Source organism: Anser cygnoides, chromosome 9, assembly GCF_040182565.1.
Source record: "Anser cygnoides isolate HZ-2024a breed goose chromosome 9, Taihu_goose_T2T_genome, whole genome shotgun sequence".
Classification (NCBI taxonomy): Eukaryota; Metazoa; Chordata; class Aves; order Anseriformes; family Anatidae; genus Anser; species Anser cygnoides.
Genome location: NC_089881.1, coordinates 12243780 through 12265746, shown reverse-complemented (window position 1 = coordinate 12265746; position 21967 = coordinate 12243780). Strand labels below are relative to the sequence as shown.

The window sequence follows — 21967 nt, the reverse complement described above, 5'->3', positions numbered from 1 at the left end:
TTTAACAGGAAGAACTAGAAATGGGAGAAGAAGAAAACCCAAACTGACCCAGTGTATCCCTTTTAAAATAATACTTTTTAGAAAGCTATTTCTTCTCTACCGTGAGAAGAGCCCCCAACAACACATACAGACTTGTCGTTTTTAGCCATATTCTCCCACAGCATATGGCCACACAACACACACAGACAGCAAATACACATGCTTTCGCCCATATGCATTTGACATTTTCCTGCTCATAGTTTTAAGCACTTGTAATCAACTTGGGAAAAGGAATAAGAGCCCCCAAAACAAAAGTTGTTTTCTCTTATTCTTTTTCTTAAGGACTTATTCTAAATTAAGCCAACAAAACAAGTTAATTGCTGTTCCATATCACTGTTAGCTCATCACTGTGCCACATGCTAGGCCAGGCTAAGCTCTGTGGGCAACGTTAGCGTGAGAGATTTTGGTGTGTGTCCAGGCTTCGCATATGATTTAACTTAAACATATTTTTCTGAGCATCCTGCCAGATGTCAGGCATCAGGCTGGTACCCGTCTAAACCCCGCATCACCCAGGGGGGTGACCCGTGGGTGTGCACGTAGAGCGTTTCACTCCGTCCTTTCTGTGGCAGAGCTGGAGCAGAACTCCATTTTCCTTCCTTTCTCTGGTAGCCGATTTCTTTCCCACTTCTCGATTCCTCTGTGTGTTCCTAGGTCTTTCAAGTCAAGGCGTTGGGCTGGAACAGAGGTGTTTGTGAGACAGCACTATCACGTTTTGTGGGGCTGGTCTTAATGGGATGAACTCGACAAATACAGGAATCTGGCAGGTGAGACCTTTGTTGAAAACCTTTCGGTTAAGACACAGTGCATTTAAATTAAAATCCAAGAAATTCTCTCATTACTGGGAGAAATTCCCTTGTACTGGGAGAAATCCCCTCATACTGGGAGAAACCCCCTCATACTGGGAGAAGTTCCCTCATACTGGGAGCAATTCCCCATACTCCCTCATACTGGGAGCAATTCCCTCATACTGGGAGGAATTCCCTCATCCTGGGAGCCCCCCGCGGGGGCTGCTGGGCCGTGTAGTCCCCACCGCCCGCCCCGCCCGCGCCGCCCACCCCCGGCGGACTCTCCGCCCCAGCAGCCCTCGCGCTGTCCCCTCCCCTCACCCCTCCCCTCCCGCTGCCCGCCGGGCTCTGTAGTCCTCAGAGTCTCCCCGCGGAGCGTGCGGCGCGGCGGGGCGAACTACGACTCCCGTCAGGCCGCGCGGCTCCGCCTCCCCCGCCCCGCGTCGCCCTCGGCGCCGTGTTGTTGCGCTCCCGCCCCCGCCGCGGCCGAGCTCGGTGTCCCGGGGCGGCCCGGAGCGGGCACGGGGGGACGGCGGCGGCTCGGCTCGGCGCGGCAGGGCCCGGCATGGCGCCGAGCCGCGCTTCGCGGCGGCACCACCACCACCATCACCACCACCGTCGGCCCTAGGGGCGGCGGGGGCCCTGAGGGAGGGCCCGGGCGGGTGAGGGTCGGTGCCCGCGGGGCCTGTGAGGGGAGCCCCGGGCTCGAGCCGCCGTGAGGGGAGCGGCGCCGTGAGGAGAGGAGAGCGGGGCAGGGCAGCGCCGTCCCGCCGGCATGGCGCACCTCAGGGAGTTCGCCAGCCAGGTAAGCGCGGCCGCGTGTGCCGGGGCCCGGCAGCGCCCCGGGGGGCAGGGCTGCGCCGTCCCCTGGGCATGGCCGCGCTCGGCCCGCTGCCGCCGCCCGCCGCCTGTGGGGCCGGTGCCGGGCCGGCGCCGAGGGCGAGGTGCCGGTGGCCCCCCGTGAGGCCCGCCTATGGGAGGGGACGAGGGAACCCTCGGCTCCCTGGGGCTGCCGCGGGGCGCTGGCAGCGGGAGGGCTGAGGGGGCGGGCGGTGCGGGCACCCCGCGCGGAGAGGGGCCGGGGGGGAGCAGGGCCCGGAACCCCGGCACGGGAGGGGTCCGGCGCTGAGCCGAGAGCTGCCGCCCCCGGGGGGTGCCGCAGGTCCCGCTGTGACGGCGCTGAGCCGACGGGACGCGGGGGGGTGGTGGCCCGGCTCGGGGCTGAGGGCTGGGCCGCGGGAACGGCCTTGGCTCGGGTCTTCGGTCCCCCGAACCTGGCTGCGAGGTGAGCTTGGCGACTGGCAGGCGTCAGCGCTGAACGCGGGGCTCTTTTAAAGCGCGGTTTGGGAGAACTTCGGGCGGTTTTCTTTGCTGCTCCTAGGTGTGGTACCACAGCGCTGAAAGCTCCGGTAGTCTGAGGCGATGCTTTCTCCAGGCCTCTTCTGATTTAAAACTGATTTGCGATGCAATCGAGTTTGCGTGCTGTCTTTCACATAAACCGTGTCCCCAAAGCGCTTATGGAATTAAATGCAAATATAGTGCCTGGTGAGTCATGGTGCAGGGAGAGGGCTGAAGGGAGATGGGAAGGATAGGATACTGTCTGGCTGAGGCTGAGAACTGAGCTCCATAGCTGCGCAGTGGGTTGCTCCAAAGGTTTTTGTACACAGTACTCAGCAACGAAGCTTATCAGAGTTCCAGGGGTCTAATCCCTGAATTGTGAGTGTCAGGCACTCCCAGATCTTGTCATACCGTGACTCTCTGATCCTGGGATAGGAAAGCAGTCTGTTGTCCATCCCTTGGGTCTCTTCAGGAATCCTTGGTGGGATCTCATAAGCTGTTTAGTCGAGGCTCGCTGGCAGAGCGGTAGGAATTGGCCTGAAGTTCCCTTAACCACATTTTAAGGAGTAGTGGGGAGGTCCTGTGAAAATTGTGAGGCTGTAGGACTTGGACTGGGATGTCCGGGGCTCAAGGCGTGTTGGATTCCCTGTTCTGTTGCCCCTGTGCTGAGTTACCTGAGGCACGTTCTGAAGCTGCTTTACCTCTGTGCCTCTGCTCTCCTGCCTGGGCTTATCAGGCGCTCTTTCTTTTCGCGGTTGCCCTTTGCTGTGTACATACAGCACAGCGGGCCTCTGGTCTTTGTTGGGAGCTCTGTCTGCTGGGTGCTGTATTTGTATTACAGTGTTTAAAGCTTAGAGGCCAGCTGTGTTTCCAGTTTTGTTGTTCCTTTATGTGACCTTGAAAAAACCTCTCATGTTCTCTGGCCAATGCTTTCCAACCCTGAGGCAAAAGAATGCTGTCTGTGAAGCAAGCTGGGAGTCCCAGACAAATTAGTATATTTGTGTTTCAAAGTGTTGAACAGGAATTCCCCTCTTGCTTATACTCCAGAAGTCCAGAACTGTCTCAGGTTCAGCAGTTGAAAAGAGGTGTGCACTCATTTCATATTGGGAAGCTTAAAATGTTTCCAGATCCAAACTTGATTTCCCTAAAGAGATCGCAGTGCCTGCTGCAGACGTCTCTGATACGTAGCATGCAACAAGTAGAGATGTTGGGTGGGAAGCAGGGAAGGAGAGGAGGCAACGAAGGAAAGAAGGTCAGAAGCTGAGGTTTGTTAAAACCAACTTCACCCTTCGTCCGTGTGTGGCAAAGGAAAACAATGTTTGCTTGTTGGGCTGGTTGGGAGGTACTGCTGTCAGAAGTAACGTTAAATGCTGCCGTGGTTCCACATAAATCTCCGGAGGCTGCCAAACTCCCAGTGGGCTCCAGTTCTTAAAGTAGCTCAGAAAGGGACTTGGCAGCACCTTCTCTATTACAGACTTCTCCCATGTAGAACAGCGATTCTGGGCCTGAGCGGCCCCGGACCAAGGAGCTCTGGCTTCCAGCAGGGTGCAGGCGCCTCTCTGCGCGCTGCAGGTGCAGGGCTGACTGGCTCATGATGCCGAACACAGCTCTTGCAAGCTGGACGTAGCCTGGAGAGAAGACCCTGTGGGGGTTCCAACAGTACTTGCTTCTGTTCCCAACACACGGCTCATCATTCCAGGTTGTAGCTGTGAAATGAGGGCAGATGTTTGTCCTTCTCTAGCCTCCTCTCAGAGCTCGGGGATGTCCTGCTGCTGACCGCCCGTCTCTGCAGCTGGAGGTGGCAGAGCTGCCAAACCCACCCTTTACCCGCGCAGCAGCTGGTGTTGCTGCCGGACTTGTCTCACAACACGCCACGATGCTCAGTTCCTGACGGCTGCAGGGAGTCGCTCTGCTTTAAAATGTGGAATCGTCAGTCACGATGGCAAACGCCCCCGTACCTGCCGTGGCAGGGCGTCCTTCCTGCGCTGCAAGATTAGATCCTGGAGGGTGCAAGCAGAGCGCGTTACCTGCAGGTTGTCCTCATCCCTCTCCTGCTTGTGCTTTTCCTCTTCCTGTGTGTACGACCAAGATACTGCCCTGGGTGTTCTCAGAGCTCCTCCGTGCCTGTCTCCGAGCCATCTCTAGCGTCCGACTGCTCTCAACGGGGAGAAACAGCGTGAGACCTTTTGCCCCAGATCTGCTCTGTAACTGGCATTCAGGCAGGCAAAAAGGTGCGCTGAGGCGATGGTTCCTCAAGAAGCGCTGCGTGCAGAACGAGGAGCCGCAGTCCGTCAGCTCTCCTGGCTGCGGCCTGGAGCTCTGCTTCGCAGCCCTGCTGGGCTCTGTGAGCGCTGATGGAAGTGGAAAGGACCCAAGCCGGTGACCAGCTGCGAAGCTGACAGATGCTAAGGAGCTTCTTCGGGTCACCTGTGACTGTTCATTGCAGGCGGGAAGTGTTTCATCTGGCTCCTGTTACTTTCTACGAATGATCATTTTTTCGGGTGTCTTTGGAGCTTTTCGGCTCCAAAGCACAGATTTGCAGCCAGGGCAGAAACGTGGCAGCTCCAACAGGAGCTTTAATGGACGAGAGCTTCTGAGCAGGTGTCCCGTAGACAAGTGTAATTTCGCCTGGCACCGTTTGTCGTGGGAAGTCAGGGTTGCCTCTACCTCTTGCTACCTGGCCGTGTCTTCCGTGGCATCCGTGATGGTAGTTCATAAGGTGTTCCGCTGGGCAGACAGCAGGCTGCTGGAGTCGAGGATCGGCCTATTTTTCTGTTTCTCACCCCACCGCCTCCTTTTTTTCTTTCTCCCTGTTTAGAGAAAGTGAAGAAATTCATTAACGGACTCTGGTCCGCAGCAGGAGTCCAGGATACTGTAGCGGTGGCTGGAGCGACTCATTCCATCAGGTCACGCTCCTGCCGTGTCACCTAAGGTCTTTGAAGTGTTTCCAGGTCAGTTTTGAAGCGCCAGGCACTGACAGGGTAAATGCAGTACCTACAAGTGACCCTGTTCCCCCCTCGTGTGACGGGCTGTGTCTCTTCCGCCCATCAGTCCCTTGGGCAGAGTTTTCTTGTGCTCGTCAGGTAGGTCTGTCTGCTTCACCACCTCTGCCACCTCCTCGTTCCTCAGAAGACGTGATAAACCTGCATCTAAGTAAGGAAGCTTGTTCAGGAGGTTGCCCAGGATTACAGAGCCTGCAATGCGAAAGTGCTGGTTGTCCCGGGAGCCGACTGCAGCAGCCAGTGCTCTTCTGCTTGATTTCCCACTCCCGAAGAGTTTCAGTCCTCGTTCTTGGATGTGCCGCGTGAGGCTGAGAAGGGGAGCAGTAGCTTATACCTTATCATTTCTTTTTTTCTTAGAAAAATGATCGAGGGAGGAGGAGAGGAAGGTTTCCTTGCAGGATTCCTGGGGCTCCTGCGGAGCCGGGTGCTGCTAGGAGACGATCCTCTTTCTCTCCCTGACGTGTGGAGAGGCTGATGTGGCGAGTGGCATTTCTGCAGCGCTGCGGGAGGCTGCAAGGTGACGTCTGGGCCACCCTGCTGCCCCTTCCTGTGAAGTCGGTGGAGAGGCGGAAACTGCTGCTGGCTTTTTGGGAGCCTGGGTTAGCCAGACTGTTCTCTCCTGCGCCGCAGCCACCGTTCTTGTGTTGTCTTCTGGCATTTCTCAAGCTCAGACCCTTTCCCCATCCCCTCTGCGGTCCCCGTTACTCATCTCCAGCTCCTTCCATCTCTGCACATCCCCTCCGGTCTGTCTGCGGCGCGCTCGTTCGACGCGCAGCCTGTTTGGGTGTTGCCGTGGATGCAGAGGGATATTTGGTCGTCCTCCTGCGCCTTGGACTGGAGCGCCCACGGCAATCCCGCTGAGCGAGCTGCCTGTGAAGCTGACCCCGTCCAGCGACGCGCCGGGTTAGGAAGGCAAACCACCTGCCGGGGCCGCCTGGCTTCATCATTAAGCGGCACCCAGGGCTGCTCGGTGGTGCCCTGCTGCTGGGACCTGGCGGTGGGTGCAGAAATGCAGCTGCCCTGCTCTCAGATAAAATCTCTGCTCAGCCCAAGGTCCTCGCAAGGGAGCGGTCCCTCCGGGTGACGTCTGTGAGATGAGACGGAGAAGTGCTGGGTGCGGAAAACTTGCCCCAGCAGCATGCCTGCTTCCTGCAAGTTGGGCCATATTTTCCATGTTTTTTTTTCTTTAAAAAAAGACTTTTTTTTTTTTTAAAGGTAGAAAACCTACTCACAAAGCAGAGCAGGACCTCCTGGTCTGCAGCTGGACAGAATGAAACCGAATCAGAAAATCATTCTTCCCTCTCTTGTCCGTGTTTGTCCTATGAAGGAGTTAAGCTTTGAAGCCCAGCTGCTTTTTCAGAGGCAGTACTTCTCTGAGGAGGCCGTTGGTAGCTTCCCAGAGGATGTGCTTATCTCAGGAGGGAAATGCTCCTTGCTCTTGCACCTGGGGGTGCCAGCGAGAGCAGAGGTTGTTCGGAAAAGCAGGGCTGCAGGCGGGGTGTCCGTTCAGCTCCCCCGTCTCCTCTGGGGTGGCCACGTGCCTGGGCTCCGTGCTGCTGGCCCTCCCGAGACGTCAGGCTCCGTCCACAGACGTCTGAGGAGAGGCTGGGAGCTGCCTGACGGCAGGGCAGACGGCTGGTGGGAACTGGTGTTTGTGTTCCCAGCACACGTTACCCTCCACGTGAGTAGGGCGAAAGTCTTTCAAATCATTCAAACCTTTGAATGCAGGAAGGCAAACTGGAGAAACATCCTCCTGAACCTCTGCTGAACCTCCGCTGGCCTCTCGTTTGTGTCCATTTTCTCACCTCAGCCGTTACACGAAGGCTGGCTCTGGTACACCTTGCCTGCCTTTTAGTCAAACACGGATGAGCGCTCGCTCGCGGAGCTGCTTTGGCACCAGTTCGGTGCCTGCGATTGAGCTGCAGGCCAAAGCAGTCCTGTCCCAGAAGGGCTGATGCCGTCTGCAGGGGTGCTTGCTGACCTTCTCCTTCCTGGCTTCTCTCCTCTTCCTCCCCCGACAGTCTGCAGGGGCAGAAAGCCCGTGGAAAGGCCTGCTTTGGTTCTCACCTTGGGTATGGTCAGCAAGTAATTTCGGCACGTGGAGACCGTTTAGGGTACGGGGGTGAATTAAGTCAGGGGAATTACGTGGCGTGGGCAGGGAGGTGCGATGACAAGGGGGCTGTGCGGGTGTTCACGGTGCTCTGCCCTTCTCGCTGACTTCTCCCTTCTCTCCCTCCTGGTCTAGCACTCCAGGGTGGATCCCGAGGAGCTGTTCACCAAGCTGGAGCGGATTGGCAAAGGATCGTTTGGCGAAGTGTACAAAGGGATCGACAACCGCACCAAGGAGGTGGTTGCTATCAAGATCATTGATCTGGAGGAGGCAGAGGATGAAATTGAGGACATTCAGCAGGAGATCACGGTGCTCAGCCAGTGTGATAGTCCCTACATCACCCGGTACTATGGCTCCTACTTGAAGGTAGGACAAAGCCGCGGCGATTCTTTTGCCAGCAGTTTGGGAGCGGGTGCTGCAGCTGGTGGTGGGCAGGTGCCCAGGCCGTGAGCGTCAGCGTGGCTCTGCCTGCTGCGTTCATGCGGTTTTAATGCAAGGTTGGGCTTTGAGGCACTTGCAGGGCACGTGGAAGTGAGGTTCCTCAAGTGGTCCCAAGAGCACTGCAGGGAAGAGCAAACTTTGTGCTGAAGAGCTGGCTCCATCCCTGGTTTGACTGTTCTGGAAAGGAAATTTCTGGAATGCTTTTTGGAAATACCATGGTTTTAAGGTTGTACCGCTGAGGGCTTTATATTTCTAGAAGGATCCAGGCTGACTCTGGAAAGAAGAAGAGCTTGAAACCGTGCATCATGGTCTTGTGATCGTGTGATACTTCTTCCCAACCCCCTGCCCTCCCAGACAACACAGCACCAGTTACTTTTGGGTACATAGCGCATGGAAATCCTTGCCAGGAAGGGGAGTGTGCTGTTCTGAGGGGAATGCCTAGTTCTCTGCTTTCCAGTGGGAGCTTAGAGCACTCCCTCCGGTAGCACACAGCTTCCTCAGTATGAAACACTGCTGCCCAAACCCCGAACTGCCCTCTGGGCAGTGCTGCCCATGTTTCCACTGCCCCAAATAGGCTGCCAGAGCACTGGATATTGTGGATGGCTCAAAACCACGAAGCCAGTTGGACTTCCACTGCAAACTAGCCTGCAGGCGGGTACAGGGCAGCACTTGCAAATTAACCCATCAAGGACTGCAGCTCTCTTGCAGCGGTCCTGGCCTTGCAGGGAGTTGTGTGGTGAGGGGCTGCAGAAGTGGTGAAATGAGCAGGATCTGAGTCCTTGAAGGAGCGGTGAAGCAATAATAAGGTATTGCTCCCACTGAAAACAGGTTCAGGAATCCCTAATGGAAGCTTGTAGTGGTGATCAAAGTGGCCGCTGCGTGCCAGCTGCTGGAGGTGTGTATAACACTGAGTCTGTAAACGCAGCTCTTGACCTCTTTGTACCTTGATAATTCCTTACATACTTCTCAAGGGCGATAGTGCGTTTTCTCAGCCTTCTGCCAAAAACACCGAGAAAGCTGTGATTTCATGAATCTGCTGCTTATCTCCTACCGGTATCTGGTGAACCTCGGTCTGGAAATCTCTCCTCTGGGGAGGAAAAGAGCGTCTTGCTGACTGTACCCTTCAAGCTGGCAATCCCTTTAATGAGATCAAAGGCTGCAAAGCTCCCCTGTCACTGGCAAGACGTGCTTGATCTTTAGGGTGATGATGAATGTCTCCGGCCTGACAATATGCATATCTCTAGGGGCTGTGTAGTCTGGTGTCTGTAGTGGCACAAAGCTTCTTCAGATAGAGCTGAGGACCAAGAGAAAGAAATGTCGAGGGCGGGAGCAGGTCCACTGCTGTCTCTGAGAGCTGTGGTGTGCAGCATCTCTTAGACTATATACGGGGGCTGTTCACGCGTCTCGCTGCCTCGGGTGTTGTACTTGTCTGCCCGCTCTTATTACTGTCTTTGCTCTTGGCTTGTGCTCTTGCTTGCAGGGCACTAAGCTGTGGATAATTATGGAGTACCTGGGAGGAGGTTCAGCCCTGGATTTGGTAAGTACGTGGTAAGCTGTGGATCCCCAGAAATGTTTGCTGGAGCCTTGGTTTGTGAAATGCCCTCAAGCCACGCGCTCACTTGCCATATGACATCTTTTTGACGGCCCTGTGCCTGCAGGGTAGGCAGTGCAGGGCAGGGGAAATGTTTGTACTTCGACAGCTGAGCTCCGTGCAGTTCTCCAGGGTGCTCTGCTGCTTCACAGTGGAAAAAGCCAGTGAAATAAAATTTGACAGCAGCAAGTTGGTTTTGAGCAACACACATATATAGCTCACCCAACCAAAGTTATGGGTCTGGAAAGAGTTTTGGGGATTGTTTAGTGCTTGCATGGCATCAAGGTCAGAAGGGGTCTGGTCTACGATCAGGATTTCCAGGTGTTAAACAATACAAATGTCTAGCAAGCTGCCCCAGATTTTATGGGAGTGCAAATGCAGAGTAAACACATGAAAAAAGTTCTTCTGTGCTGTATTCTTTCACAGGATTTTGCTTTTCTCCTTGGGACTAGAAAGCCTGTTTTTCCAGAGCAGTAACTAAGGTCATACAGTGAAAACTGCTGAGCCTGCACTGATTTGGAGGTAGGGTGCAGTTAGGGGGACCTGTAATCAACAGGAGGCAGGACTAGTTTAGAGGAGAACTCATTAAAAGGAGGAAAGCTTTGGTACAGTACCTTACTGCCCCATAGCCAGAGGGGAAGAGTTCTCCCTGGTCTGTTGCAATGGCTGAAATTCAGCCCTTGCATGCTAGCAAAGAGGTGTATGATCTGGAGAAACTGTGAAGATGTTCTGTTCATCAGTGTATTTCCAAGTCAGAGCGAGACACAAGCGTCCTGCTGTTGTCTGGGAAGCCTTTAACAGGCTGACAGAAAGTCCTCCAAGGATTTCCATTTAGTGTTGGCAGCACAAAGTCCAACGTTCTGCTTGCAGTGTGTGCACCAGGCTGTACAGTAGGCGCTTCCCGCTGAATATGACCTGCTTGGCAAAAGGTTTCCGGGTAACACATGGAGAGGCTTGTGAATCCAAGGCATTGCTCACCCCTAAATCATCTCCCTGCCCTTTTTCAGCTAAAACCAGGGCCCTTGGAGGAGACTTACATAGCTACTATCCTGAGGGAAATCCTAAAGGGCTTGGATTATCTACACTCTGAGAGGAAGATCCACAGGGACATCAAAGGTAAGAGGAATATCCTTTACAAGAAAGAGAGGCTTTACAAGAAAGATCTCCACCAAGACAGATCCCAAAGTGTTATACAGAACTAATCAGAGAGGTTTCAAAGACTCTCTCCTAGTACTGCTTTCCCTGTTGGGTTGCTTGTTTCTGAATCTGGTGTTTGTCACTTTATTGCAACTCATGTTTTTTGTCTTTAAGGTGTAGAGTAGCAGTAAGGATCTGTAGCTCTTTGGCATTTGCCGTTTGGGCAGGCAAAGGAATCAGTGAATGGTGTGCTCAAATATCAGCTGGCTCCCAGTTATGTCTTTACTGCTGGACTCCACGACACGTGTTTGCTGGTCATCGTGTAGAGAACTGTCCTTACGCAGGGTCCAAAGCCCTAGAAAATCAGGGTAGCCTGCGTCGTCTTACCCTGTTACTGATTTTCCTAGGCACTGGCTCTGTGCAGCGCACCCGAGGAGCAGTCTCACGCTGAGCACGGGGCACCAAAGGAAAGCAGGAGGGCAGGAGGACAGTGCTGTGTAGGTGGTGGCTGGAGCGGGATGCTCAGTGCTCCGACCCTATGCAGGAGGGTGTGTGAACAAACAGCAAAGAAACCTCATGCCATCTCAACCAGGAGATGGGTAGGGAAGATTTCATTGTGTGTGTGAGACCGAGAGTTTGTAGTGCTGCGAGCTTGCAGTCCTACAGCCCGTCCCCTCCCCAGGAACCTGAGCAGTGCGGCTCTCTTCCACCGAGTGAGCGGGAAGCAGTACAAGGCCAGGACGAGTGAGCTGCTTTGAAGGATCTGCAGTTTAACTTGTGCTGAATGTTGCTCTGAAAAAAAAAACATCAAAACCATTTGAGGTATCTCGGGCCAAATTGCCTCTTGTTGGCAGGAATCGTATCTAGTGATTGTGTGGCCCTTCAAATCTACTCCTTGCTACTACCCCAGAAATATTCCCCTTCTGATCCAACCAAATCTACAAATTTGTTCCGTGTTACCCAGCAAAGTTCAGAACGTGGGAATGGATCTGGTACTGGAAATCCAAACTGAGAGTTTTCATGGGGCAAATGGGGATGTTACCGGAGGTCCCTTCTCAGTACTCAGTTCTGTGTGGGTTGCAGATCATTCAGAAACCATTGGACTTAATGCTTATTTGTGTGAACAGCTGCCAACGTGCTGCTTTCGGAACAAGGAGATGTGAAACTGGCTGACTTCGGGGTGGCCGGACAGCTGACAGACACGCAAATCAAGAGGAACACCTTTGTTGGGACTCCATTCTGGATGGCACCGGAGGTCATCAAACAGTCTGCTTATGACTTCAAGGTGAGCTGGGAGCAAGAGAACAATTGCTGCTTGGTACTGCTCTGTGTCGTGCTAGGGTTAATACAGGGACTGGAAGTGCTGCTTGTAGCAAGAACAATGCTTTCCTACTATGGTTCAGGGTCTGTTGGAGAAATTTGTCTGTTAAGCGTGAAGCATCCTGTCTGATTTTATGTTATGAGCCCTTCAGCTGTGTCAAAGCTGCATGGTTCCATGTTGTAGAATTGCTCCTTGCTCTTTTCTGCAGTCACTGTTCTTGCTCCTCTCTCAGGCAGACATCTGGTCCCTTGGAATTACAGCCATTGAACTAGCAAAGGGAGAGCCTCCAAATTCCGACCTGCATCCTATGAGGGTTCTCTTCCTGATCCCCAAAAATAACCCTCCAACACTCGAGGGTCACCACAGCAAGCCCTTCAAGGAGTTTGTGGAAGCCTGCCTCAATAAGGATCCTAGATTTGTGAGTATTGCTGTCCACCTCAGAACCTGGGTAGAGTATTTTAGAGGCAATGCATCCTCTCTGCTGGAGAAAAAGAAGTGCTGAGCTTGCAGAGTGGACAGGGGAGCCTGGCAAGTACTTGCATGTGTAGTGTACAGACACTGTTAGGTGCAGATTGTTTTTCTTATTTGTTCCAGAGGCCAACAGCTAAAGAGTTGCTAAAGCACAAATTCATCACACGCTACACGAAGAAAACCTCATTCCTAATGGAGCTGATCGATCGGTTCAAGCGCTGGAAGTCAGAGGGCCATGGAGAAGATTCAAGTTCTGGTGATTCTGACATGTACGTGTATGTTCCCTGCAGAGGGTTGTCCCTGCTATGCCGGGCGTGCCAGGGGCAGCCTGCTGCAGGCAGCTTGGGTCCTTTTCCCATCCTGGGGTGGAGATCATATGTAGCTCGGGGAGGCCTGTGAGCTGCTGCTGATGGGAGTCGGTGACTGCTGCCTGAAGGAACAGGCTTTCACCTCCTCCTCAGGGGGACCCGGTAGTCTGTACTCCTCTTACTTCTGCAGTCCCTTTGAGTATAAGAAACCAAAAGTATTAAGAAGAAACATCTGTGTGTAACTAGTAAAACAAGGCTCTTGTTGCCTATATTTTATGCACCTTCAGTTAAAAAAATAGCCTTTCAAAGAGTTGTAGGCTTTCTAACTGTGGCAACAGGTTGTGTATGTGGTTTTGTGTGTTCATGTAGGTGAATTCGTAAGGTGGTTGTAGTGATTTGGAAATATATATTACTTGGCACAGGTCTGTGACGCTGTATATGGGCTGTAGAGACTGACATGGTTTCTCTTTAGGATTTTCTCTGGGGTAGGGAAATGCTTGAAGCCTTGTGGTGATGTAATGATCAAGTGAGGGAGAGCTTGTGCCTGTGGGAATGCGTGGGTAAAACATACAGCGTACGGAGCTGAGGCTTTGTCTTGACCTTCCCCTTTCTGTTTGCAGTGATGGAGACACAGAGGATGGAGACCAGGGTCCAATCTGGACATTCCCACCAACTATTCGTCCCAACTCCTTGAGCAAGCTGCACAAAGGAATGGCTCTGCATGGTTCCCAGAAGGTCTGTTTGCCATCGCTTTCTTCAGAAGTGGGCTGAACTAAAACAAGCTCTGAGGGTCTTGGGGAAACTACCAGTGGCTCACGTTCTAAAACTTCCTGTTGTCTGCTATCAAGGGCTAGTGCTCCAGAGCTGCATCTTCCACATTCTTGGGGTAATGCAAGCTGTAGTTTTCCTGAGACCCGATGAAGGGGCTGCTGTTGAGGTGCTGAGAAATTATCAAAGGCTTAGTGGTTTGCGTGCCCTGGAAACCGTTGCCTGTGCTTGAAACTTCTTTTCGTGTTGCTTTCTAGCCTACGGAGCCCATCAAGAGGCAGCCACGGTCACAGTGTCTCTCCACGCTTGTTCACCCAGTCTTTGGGGAGGTGAGTAGGAGACTTTGCTGTCTGTGGTGGCTGGAGATGAAGAGATACCTGCCGTGGATATGTGAACGTGAAGGGTTTGGAAAAGGGAGGTGGGGTGAGGTAGCTAGTTCCTTAACACCACTATCATACAACCACAGAACGGTTTGGGTTGGAAGGGGCCTTTAAAGATCACTTAATTCCAGAGCATTCTGGATGTTTTTCACTGGATTAGGTTGCTCAAGGCCCTATCCAACCTGACCTTGAACACTTCCAGGGCTGGGGCATCCACAGCTTCTCTGGGCAGCCTGTGCCAGTGCCTCACTGTGCCTGCTGTGAAGCATTTCTGTCTCTGTTCAGAGGTCTGTGCATTGTGTTGGGAAAGTCAGTGTGTTCCTGGAGTATCTTTTCCAATGCACTTGTGGTTGTGGAAGCACAGTGTTGTGTTGTCTTCCAGTGAGGGTAAGGTACAGGTGTACCTGGTTTTTATCTGCATTTTAGGCTTGCTAGTGCCTGGGCAGCTCTGAGCCCTGCTGTTCTGGCCTGTGTGGCTGAGTGCAGCTCCTGTGAGGGCAGGCAGATAGTTGAGCTTGCTGTCAGGGTGTGATCCCAGCTCTCACGCCACCTGCAGTTCCACCCTGCTACATGCAGCTGCCCTCAGCAGAGGCACTGAGGGGAATGTGATCAGACCATGAACTGGCTTTGCTAATTTCTAGGCCGTCTTCTTGATTTATAGATGTCTGCTATTGCTAGCATGCCAAGACCAAGGTGGTACCTGCTGTATGGTGTCTGGAAGGTGGACAAAGAAAAGGGTTTGGGAAGTCCACCCTGTTCCCTTTCCTTGCTTTGTGGATGTGGAGTTGAATTAAAAGCTACGATTATTGACGGGATAGTTTCAGTAATTGTCTTTCCAAGTGGCTGATGTTTTAAGGGAGCAAAAAAGGAAAATGATCATCGGGGGTGGCTACAGGCTGCAGCTGCTGTTCCCAGCAGGACAGTAGGAAATGAGGCTCTGCTCAGAAAGAAAGAACTTACACAGCCACCGTGTGTCAGGGTCCTCTGCCTCTTTTCTTGAGGTGCTGGTGACAGAAACGCTCTCTCTCATCATAATGACTTGCTCTTTTCTGTATCCTGATGCTGTTCCGGGGTGGCCCAGCACAGGGCTGAGCTTTTTTCAAGGATGGTCTCTGGACTTGAACTTTCTTCTCAGGTCTAGTGCTGTGTGGAAAGAGGGTTTTGCAGGGCAAAAAAGCAGAGGCTGTTCTGAAAAGCAGGCATTTGGTGCTCTTGAGGCAGCACTGCTTAGGAAACTGAGAATGTTGCTCACTGGCCTCTTCTGTAGTCCGCTGGGCTTGACTTTCAGAGGCAGAAAGCCTAGGTGTCATAGGCCTAGACCTGTGTGGTAAAAATGGGTACTCCTGGTTTCTGATGCAGGCAGTTTGTTCATACAGCACAGTCACTGACTGCTGCTCAGTCCTTTCTGTTTAGGAGCCTTTTGGGGGGGGGCACTTGGAGCTATGAGCTCTTCAAACCAATGAGAGCATCTTTGTGCTTCTCCTCACCTACCTTGCTGTGCCGGTTCCCTGTGGGAGGTGACTTCTGGGCCTTTAATTTCTGCTGCTTTGACTCCCTTGCCTCAGGTTCGCTGCCCCTTCCCTCCTTGGATTAGACTTCCCGTGGCTCTGCCCATCCTGCTCAGCGAGGTCAGGTACAGAGGAGGTTCTGAGCAGTCCTGAAACAACCTGGCTTCTGTGTGCAGGAGCAGGGGCTTGGAAGAAAACTTTCCTCCAAGTCTCATAGGAAATCTGCTTCACTGCCGGTTGTGCACGTTGTTCCTTTCAGCATTGGCTTCCTCCCAACAGCAGGTTTCTTCTCCCTTGTATTAGTGCCTCTTAGATCTGCTGAGTTTTGAACACATCTGTCCGTAACAGGGCTGGAGCTGGGCTTTGGGAATCGAGGTCTTAGTGAGATGCTGCTCATAATCTTTTATATGGCTTCCCTGTGTCTGTATTATCGGTTGTTAATGCTGAAAGTGACCCACAGGGGGTCATTAACACAGAAGTGGGCAGCTGCAAATCTGGAAGCCTGTCTGCTCCTTCTGGGGAAGACAGGACAGGCTCTGGGTGAAGCATTTGGGCTTGAGGGCCAAGCAGTGAATAGCAGCCGACCCAAATGGCTTTGTGTGGCGCAGCTCTCAGCCCCCTGCTAACCTTCAGAGAGCTCTTCTGCAGTGCAGAGCACAAGGTAGCACAGACTGCACACCTAGCTAGAGGTCAGCGGCCTTGCCTGTCACCCTGGGGGTGACCCTCACAGGGTGACGATGAGCTGAGTTCACCTGTGGGACAGGCCCCGGGTCTCCTTTTGACCCTGAGGCAGGCAGCCTTTGATCAGGTGGACATCAAAGCAAATCGTTGGCTTTAGCAAGGATACTGTTAGCTAAGAAACGTGTCCTTGATGTGCAGCTGAGTTGCCCTCCATGCCCCCTGCCACTTCTGAATGAGCAGGGGAGCGTGCAGGTTGCTCCCGCAGCTGAGGCTGTGTCCCTGAGCAGTTACCCCGCTGGCGAGGCAGCAGCTCCTGGCTGGCAGCCGTTTGTTTCTGCTGGGGGACTTGGGGCACAGGGCTGGCTCCAGCTGGGGGTTAGCATTCATGTTTTCTCCTGGGGCCAGAAAGCAGGACAAGGTGAGCTCTAACAACAAGAAAGGCTGATCCTCAAGGTGCAGGCAAAGAATTGTGACGCTTATGGAAAGCTCCTTAATCGGCACAGCCTAATTGAACCAGGCAGTGGTTAGCTGGCAGACACTGCTCGTTCAGCAAAAGGTTTTGATTTTTGTTCAGGTCACTGCATAATGGTGCACGCTGGGAAGGGGCATGAGTTGCTAAAGTAGAGAAGGTGGGGACATGTAGAAAATAGGACTGTGGGTTTTCCAATGACACACTCCTTCAGGCTCAACATCAAGATTTCTGTAATGATGGAGGTTTAGCTATTTCAAACTGTAATGGTGAAGATTTAGCGACTTCAGATTAACAACAGGAATCATGTGCAAGCAGACTTGCTACTGCTGAGGCCCCCTGAGAGTGTGTTAAAATGATAAATGCAAACAGGCTTTTCACTTAGGTCATACACTGCACGCAGAGGTCTTGGTGTGTGGGCTTTGTTCCTCAGTTCCCTTGGGAAAGCTCTCTCTTGGTGAGGAGTAATCCTGGCCTTAGGGTTATTTTCTACCCTTTCTTTCTGGAAGCCTTTGACATGAGTCTGGGTGCTAAGCTGTCCTTAGCAGCAGAGGTGACTGTACTGGTTCAGATATGGCTGGAGTTCTTTGTTGTGTCGCTACTCGTGGTTTTGGGGCTGTTGATCCATTGCTAATATTGTTTAGGTTGTTTAGCAGTACATCAGAGCCTGCTTTATAAGGACTTCAGTTGCTATTAGTACCTGGAGGAAAGCCTGAATTCCAGACATCAGGCTTCCATCTTCTTGATTGCAAAAAGACTTTTTTTTTTTCCCCTGAGGAATGTGGGTGTCCTCCTGCACCCTCGTGGAATCATCCTAAAGGGGAAAGGGACTTAACGTCTGCACTGCCTGACAAGCTAACACGCTGTTCCTGGGTTTTGCAGCTTAAAGATAAGCACAAGCAGACTGGAGGCAATGTGGGAGCTATGGAGGAGCTGGAGAACGCCTTTAGCTTGGCTGAGGAGTCCTGCCCAGGCATCTCTGACAAACTGATAGCACACATGGTGGAGCGGGTACAAAGGTGAGTGTCCTGGAGAGTGCGAGCTGAGTGGAGCTGGAGTGAACTGCACCACGGTCATACCCTGTAGCATACCCTGTAACTATGTTCAAGTTTGCTACTGAGCAGTCAAGGCATCTCAGATGTGAATACTGATGACAGTTGACCCAATAGCCCGAGTCACTTCTTCTAAGTGCTTCTCATTTAAAGGAAGCAGTTCTTCCTGCCTCAAGTCCTTTCTCACATTGAACAAGTTTCTGTGGTGTAGGTGAAAGCAGCAGAGCACAGAAAGATGCTGCTGCTCACCTTCATCCTTCACGTGACATCGCGGTGGTCCTGTTACCCATGTGGGGAGGACAATGCAAAATGTCATCAGGATCACTTCTGGAATATGGAACACCTGATTCATTGTAGGGAATGTGCTTTATTGCACTGCTTGCAGTCGGTTGTTTTGCTTGCTCAGTTTCATGTATCAGGAATCTTTATTTCTATTGGAGGGAATTAGTTATTAAGCCAGTGAAGGAGTATAGTCCAGTAGAGTTAAGCTCTGTGCTGCTCAGTATGTGCTGTGCCACATTTGCCCCCACTACTAGCACCATGTTCAGTCACATCTGTGTAGTGCAGGCAACAATGTCAGGTCCTGCTCCCAGCTTTATTAGGCTTTATTTAGCATTAATGTGGCTTTTCTCCCTTTCACAGCAGGCCACCAGAAAATTTCCCTCTTTCCTTACTAACCAAGAAACTTTACTTCTAGCTTGCTAACCAGTGAGGGGCCAAACGTTAAGTATCTTGCTGTTTGTATGACCAAAGGAGCCACTCTGTGCTCTGGATGGTAATGGAAATACAACCCAATCCATACATCTTTGAACTTGGGCTTTCTAAGCTTTTATTTATGGTGGTTTTAAGCTGGCTTAGTTGCTGCCTTGTAGCTGAAGGGGCAATTGGAGGCTGTCAAGTGCAAAAAAAAAAAAAAAAGCGTTAGATACTAAGGACTGGAAATGCTGACCATCCTCGAGGCTTTCTGTTACTAAGTCATTAAAGCTTTCAAGCAAATCTACTGTGGGTCTGCTCATCCCTCAGAGCAGGAAAGAGAGCTCTCTTCTCTGTTGAGAGCACAGAGGTCACAGAATGAATGTGTCCTGCTGATGCTTGCAAAGGTTTTGGCCCCTGGCTGAGCAGGGGATGCTCAGATGTGCCTGGGGTGACTGCAGATCAGCTGGGCAGTGTCACTGACTCGTAGCAGCCTAGCAAGGGCAGTGCAGGATGGGGCAGAGGCATTAGGTTGGCGCTTTCTTGGAGGTTTGTAAAATCGCAGAGCCACTTTTTTGTTTCTTGCTGTAAAACAACAATGCTCCAAGTTTCTTGTTAGCCTCAACTTGAATCTTAAAGGCCTGTGGAGAAAAAAAAGCACCTTCTTGGCTGTTTTGTTAAGTTGTTGTTTTTCTTTCAAGACTTACAGCTTTATCTAGATAGAAAAAATTAGACTTGCCTCTCAGTCCCCAGAGAGGGCAGCTGGTGCAGCGCACATGAGCAGCCTTCAGGTGAGGGCTTTAAATGGGCAGCAGTGACCTGCTCCTCCTGTTCTGTTCTTCCTTGCAGGTTTTCACACAGTCGGAACCACCTGACCTCTGCCCGCTGACACAGACATTCCCTGCTGCTGTTTTAAGGGGGGGAAGGATTTTTTCCAGCTTCATAAGAACCACATCTCTAATCCAGACCACCATCTGCTGTTGGATATAACATTGTGTTACGGACTCCAGGACATTTCAGAGCCTTCATATTACACGTGTTTCCATGATAACCCAGGGTGGGGTTCGCAATGCAAGTACAATTTAGACCTTTTGCAGAGCCCGTGATGGGTGGTCTAATTGTTTTTACAATGTAATCAATGCAGTTTTTAATTGTTTCCCTATGGATGTATCCATGTTGGCTTGGTTTGATTCACAGCTTGTTACTGATAAATGGCCTCCTGCTGGAAGAAGGGGAGATTGTCTTCCCTTCAGCTATGTTTCAAAGGCAAGTCCGATGGGTTTAGCCTCCAGCCCTTCATAAAGAAGTGTTTGTGAGCAGTAATGTGTGAGTGCAGGTATGTTTGCAAGCTCTAGATGCACTACAGCCTCTGGGAAAGTTAGAACAGCTCTCCAGTTGTTCTGGAGGATTGTTTCAACTCCTTCATACACTAGTAAAGAGAAGCTTTTAAATTACAGCAGCAGACACGAAAAAATGTGTAGGTTGCTGCTGCTCTTTCCTAGCTTGTTTCACAAGAGGATGGGTTTGTTGACTGCTGCTGTTTTGGCTTTGGGACGTCATTTTGTATTAAGCCTTGGTTTGTCTAATTCAGGCAACAGCAGAACTCGCCTTGGGTCTCTAGTGGCTGGGCAAAGTGGTTACATTTGGTTTGGGAGCTGCTGGAGTTCTTTTCCTTGGTGCTTTCTGCAGCTGAAGTGATCAGATACTCGGCTTTTGGCAGTCGTCACCTTTAAGCTCAGTGAACACCTACTGCATGTGCTCAAATGTTGCAGAAGGATTAAAAAGGGAGTGGAGGGGAACAGGACAGCCAGAGACCAGTACTGCCAGGGCTTCAGTTCTTCGAGAGGCAGTACTACACGGTGTAGCAGTTCTTAAGGCAAGATGCCAATTGGAGGGCTAGCAGCAATGGTGTCTGTATGCTGTGGTTGGGAGTTTGCAAAAAAACCTCTAGCCCTCTCTCCTCTTCTTGTCACTTTACTGCTCTTCCTTCAGCCTGGGATGTAATCCTGCTGAAGCCAGGGCTCTGCTCCAGTGTGGTGGTGTTTGCTAGCAGAGAGATGAAAGTATCTGCGGCCCTATTGCCTGCTTAGAGGTATTCCCGTGGAGCCATCCCAATTAGCTTTGCTTTCTGTATAGTACTAGTTTATAAAACAAGTTTTTAATTCGGATTGATACAATCTATACTTTCAAGGTCTAGAAAAAGACTTAGGATAATAACTTCTGATAGCTGGTTGCTTAGCAATCTGCTCTCTAATTGTAAAGGTATTCCCATTAAGTCAGCAAGACCTTAGACATGCAGATCTTTCTGTCTGTGTTTGTGTGTGAATGATGTGGCTCACCCCACAGCCACTGAGAACAAAAGCTGCAGCTGTTCAGCTTTTTTTTTTTTAAAGACAGATAGGCCACAGTGTTAGTAGTAAGGCTTGGTTTTTGGTACTTTGAGTCAGACCTGCAGATTGTAAGTGCTGGGCTAAAAGTAGCTCAAAAGGAGCATACATTCCCTCATCCCCGTGTGCTGCATTCACTTTAGCTTATGCCTGTCCTTTGCTGTTCCTCTCTGATGGGTAAATACAGGGTAAATAGCAAACACTATGCTCTCTTCTGGCAGAGAGAAGGTGCTGCTGTTTCATCTTGCCAGACAGCTGCTGCGGAGTGGTGTTTCTCTGTGAGGTGAGCAGTCTTGGAACCTGTATTTATGAAGAACAGAACAAACCCATTTTTTTCCCTCTGGAGGAGGAGGAGAAGTTGTTAATGTACAGAAACAAAACTTACTGAGGTGGAAGGCAGAGGCTGCAGCCTAGCAGAAAGGGCTCCTGCTGCTTTTAAAGTTGCTGTTCATGACGGTAGCAAATTGTGTCAGTAAGGTACCTTGTATTATTACTCACATGCACCGCAGTGTAATGAGTAATTTTTTTAAAGGAAACAATCCCCACAAACTTTGTCCAGTATTCAAAGCAACAATGGTTTTAGTTTTTAAAAACGTTGAAAGGGATCTGCCACTTTCAATAAAGTAATGAAATGAAGGAGGTTGGTGTAACTTTTTTCTTACTAGGTAAGAAGTATTCAAGCTGTGCTTTCTTTGTATTGTGTGGTCTTCCCCTACATCGTCCAGCCTTGTGTACTACTCCCAGCAGTGACTTTTCTGCCATGCAGCAGTGAGTGGAGGATCAGTTGATGGTAGGTGTTCAGTCTCTGGATTAGCCATGCAAGTACCTATGAGTTCTGTACTAACACCTTCAGGGTGTATCCTTCTGCTTTGTTCTTTGGTTCTTTTTCTAAATGTCAAAAGCTGTTTCTCCATCTCATACGATACGGAAACAAGTGGGGGTGAAAAGATTACTGGAGCATGCAAAAAATGCCTCCAAGCTGCTTGCTTAGGGTGAGGCTGGCTTGTTACCATTCATGCAGCGTCTGGTAACGTGGGGTACACCTCACAGTTTAATTTTTAAAGTGTGGTGCTAGGGAGAGGGACTACTGGTTTATGGAGGTAATTTAAAAAAAAAAAAAGTCTATCCAATTTTCAGAAGGTAAGCTGTCAGCTATTTCACCCCAGGCAGAAAAGGCTTTGTGCTCCCCCTCTCTCAGAAATGTGCATTTCTCCACCTTTCCTATCTTCCTCTCTTCTGGCAGTTAGCCATGTATAATGTCACAGTATACGTGCCAGAGCACGTGAACCCAACAATGCTGCCTTCTGGCAAGCACAGCTTGCTTTTGGGGACCCCAGGGCCTCTCTACTGAGCCTGCTGCTACACAGCTGCTTCAGCTCCAACCCTTAAGCCTTGAGCTGCTCCCCCTCAGCTGGTGCCACTGAAAAAGGCATGCACTTCTGTCCCAGGGGTCAGTGCTGGCCCTCTGCTGGCTCACAGCTGGTGC

General features: G+C 51.4%; 1 protein-coding gene across 1 annotated transcript; it reads left to right on the top strand.

Annotated features, from left to right (window-relative positions):
* The first annotated feature begins 1286 nt into the window (after positions 1-1286).
* On the top strand, positions 1287-21117 carry STK25 (serine/threonine kinase 25). The gene is made up of 11 exons (XM_067002667.1): positions 1287-1629; positions 7410-7640; positions 9196-9252; positions 10314-10422; positions 11571-11728; positions 11997-12182; positions 12359-12504; positions 13164-13278; positions 13569-13640; positions 17232-17368; positions 18944-21117. The coding sequence occupies exons 1-11, from the start codon at positions 1600-1602 to the stop codon at positions 18981-18983; spliced, it is 1281 nt and encodes a 426-aa protein (XP_066858768.1). The 5' UTR covers positions 1287-1599; the 3' UTR covers positions 18984-21117.
* The last annotated feature ends 850 nt before the right edge of the window (positions 21118-21967 follow it).

What these genes read in the sequence shown, in the direction of transcription:
- STK25 (XM_067002667.1), top strand. Translation starts at nt 1,600, where the DNA reads ATGGCGCACCTCAGGGAGTTCGCCAGCCAG. An exon ending in ACTATGGCTCCTACTTGAAG is followed by an intron (nt 7,641 to 9,195) that starts GTAGGACAAAGC and finishes TCTTGCTTGCAG; the next exon opens with GGCACTAAGCTGTGGATAAT. An exon ending in TCAATAAGGATCCTAGATTT is followed by an intron (nt 12,183 to 12,358) that starts GTGAGTATTGCT and finishes TATTTGTTCCAG; the next exon opens with AGGCCAACAGCTAAAGAGTT.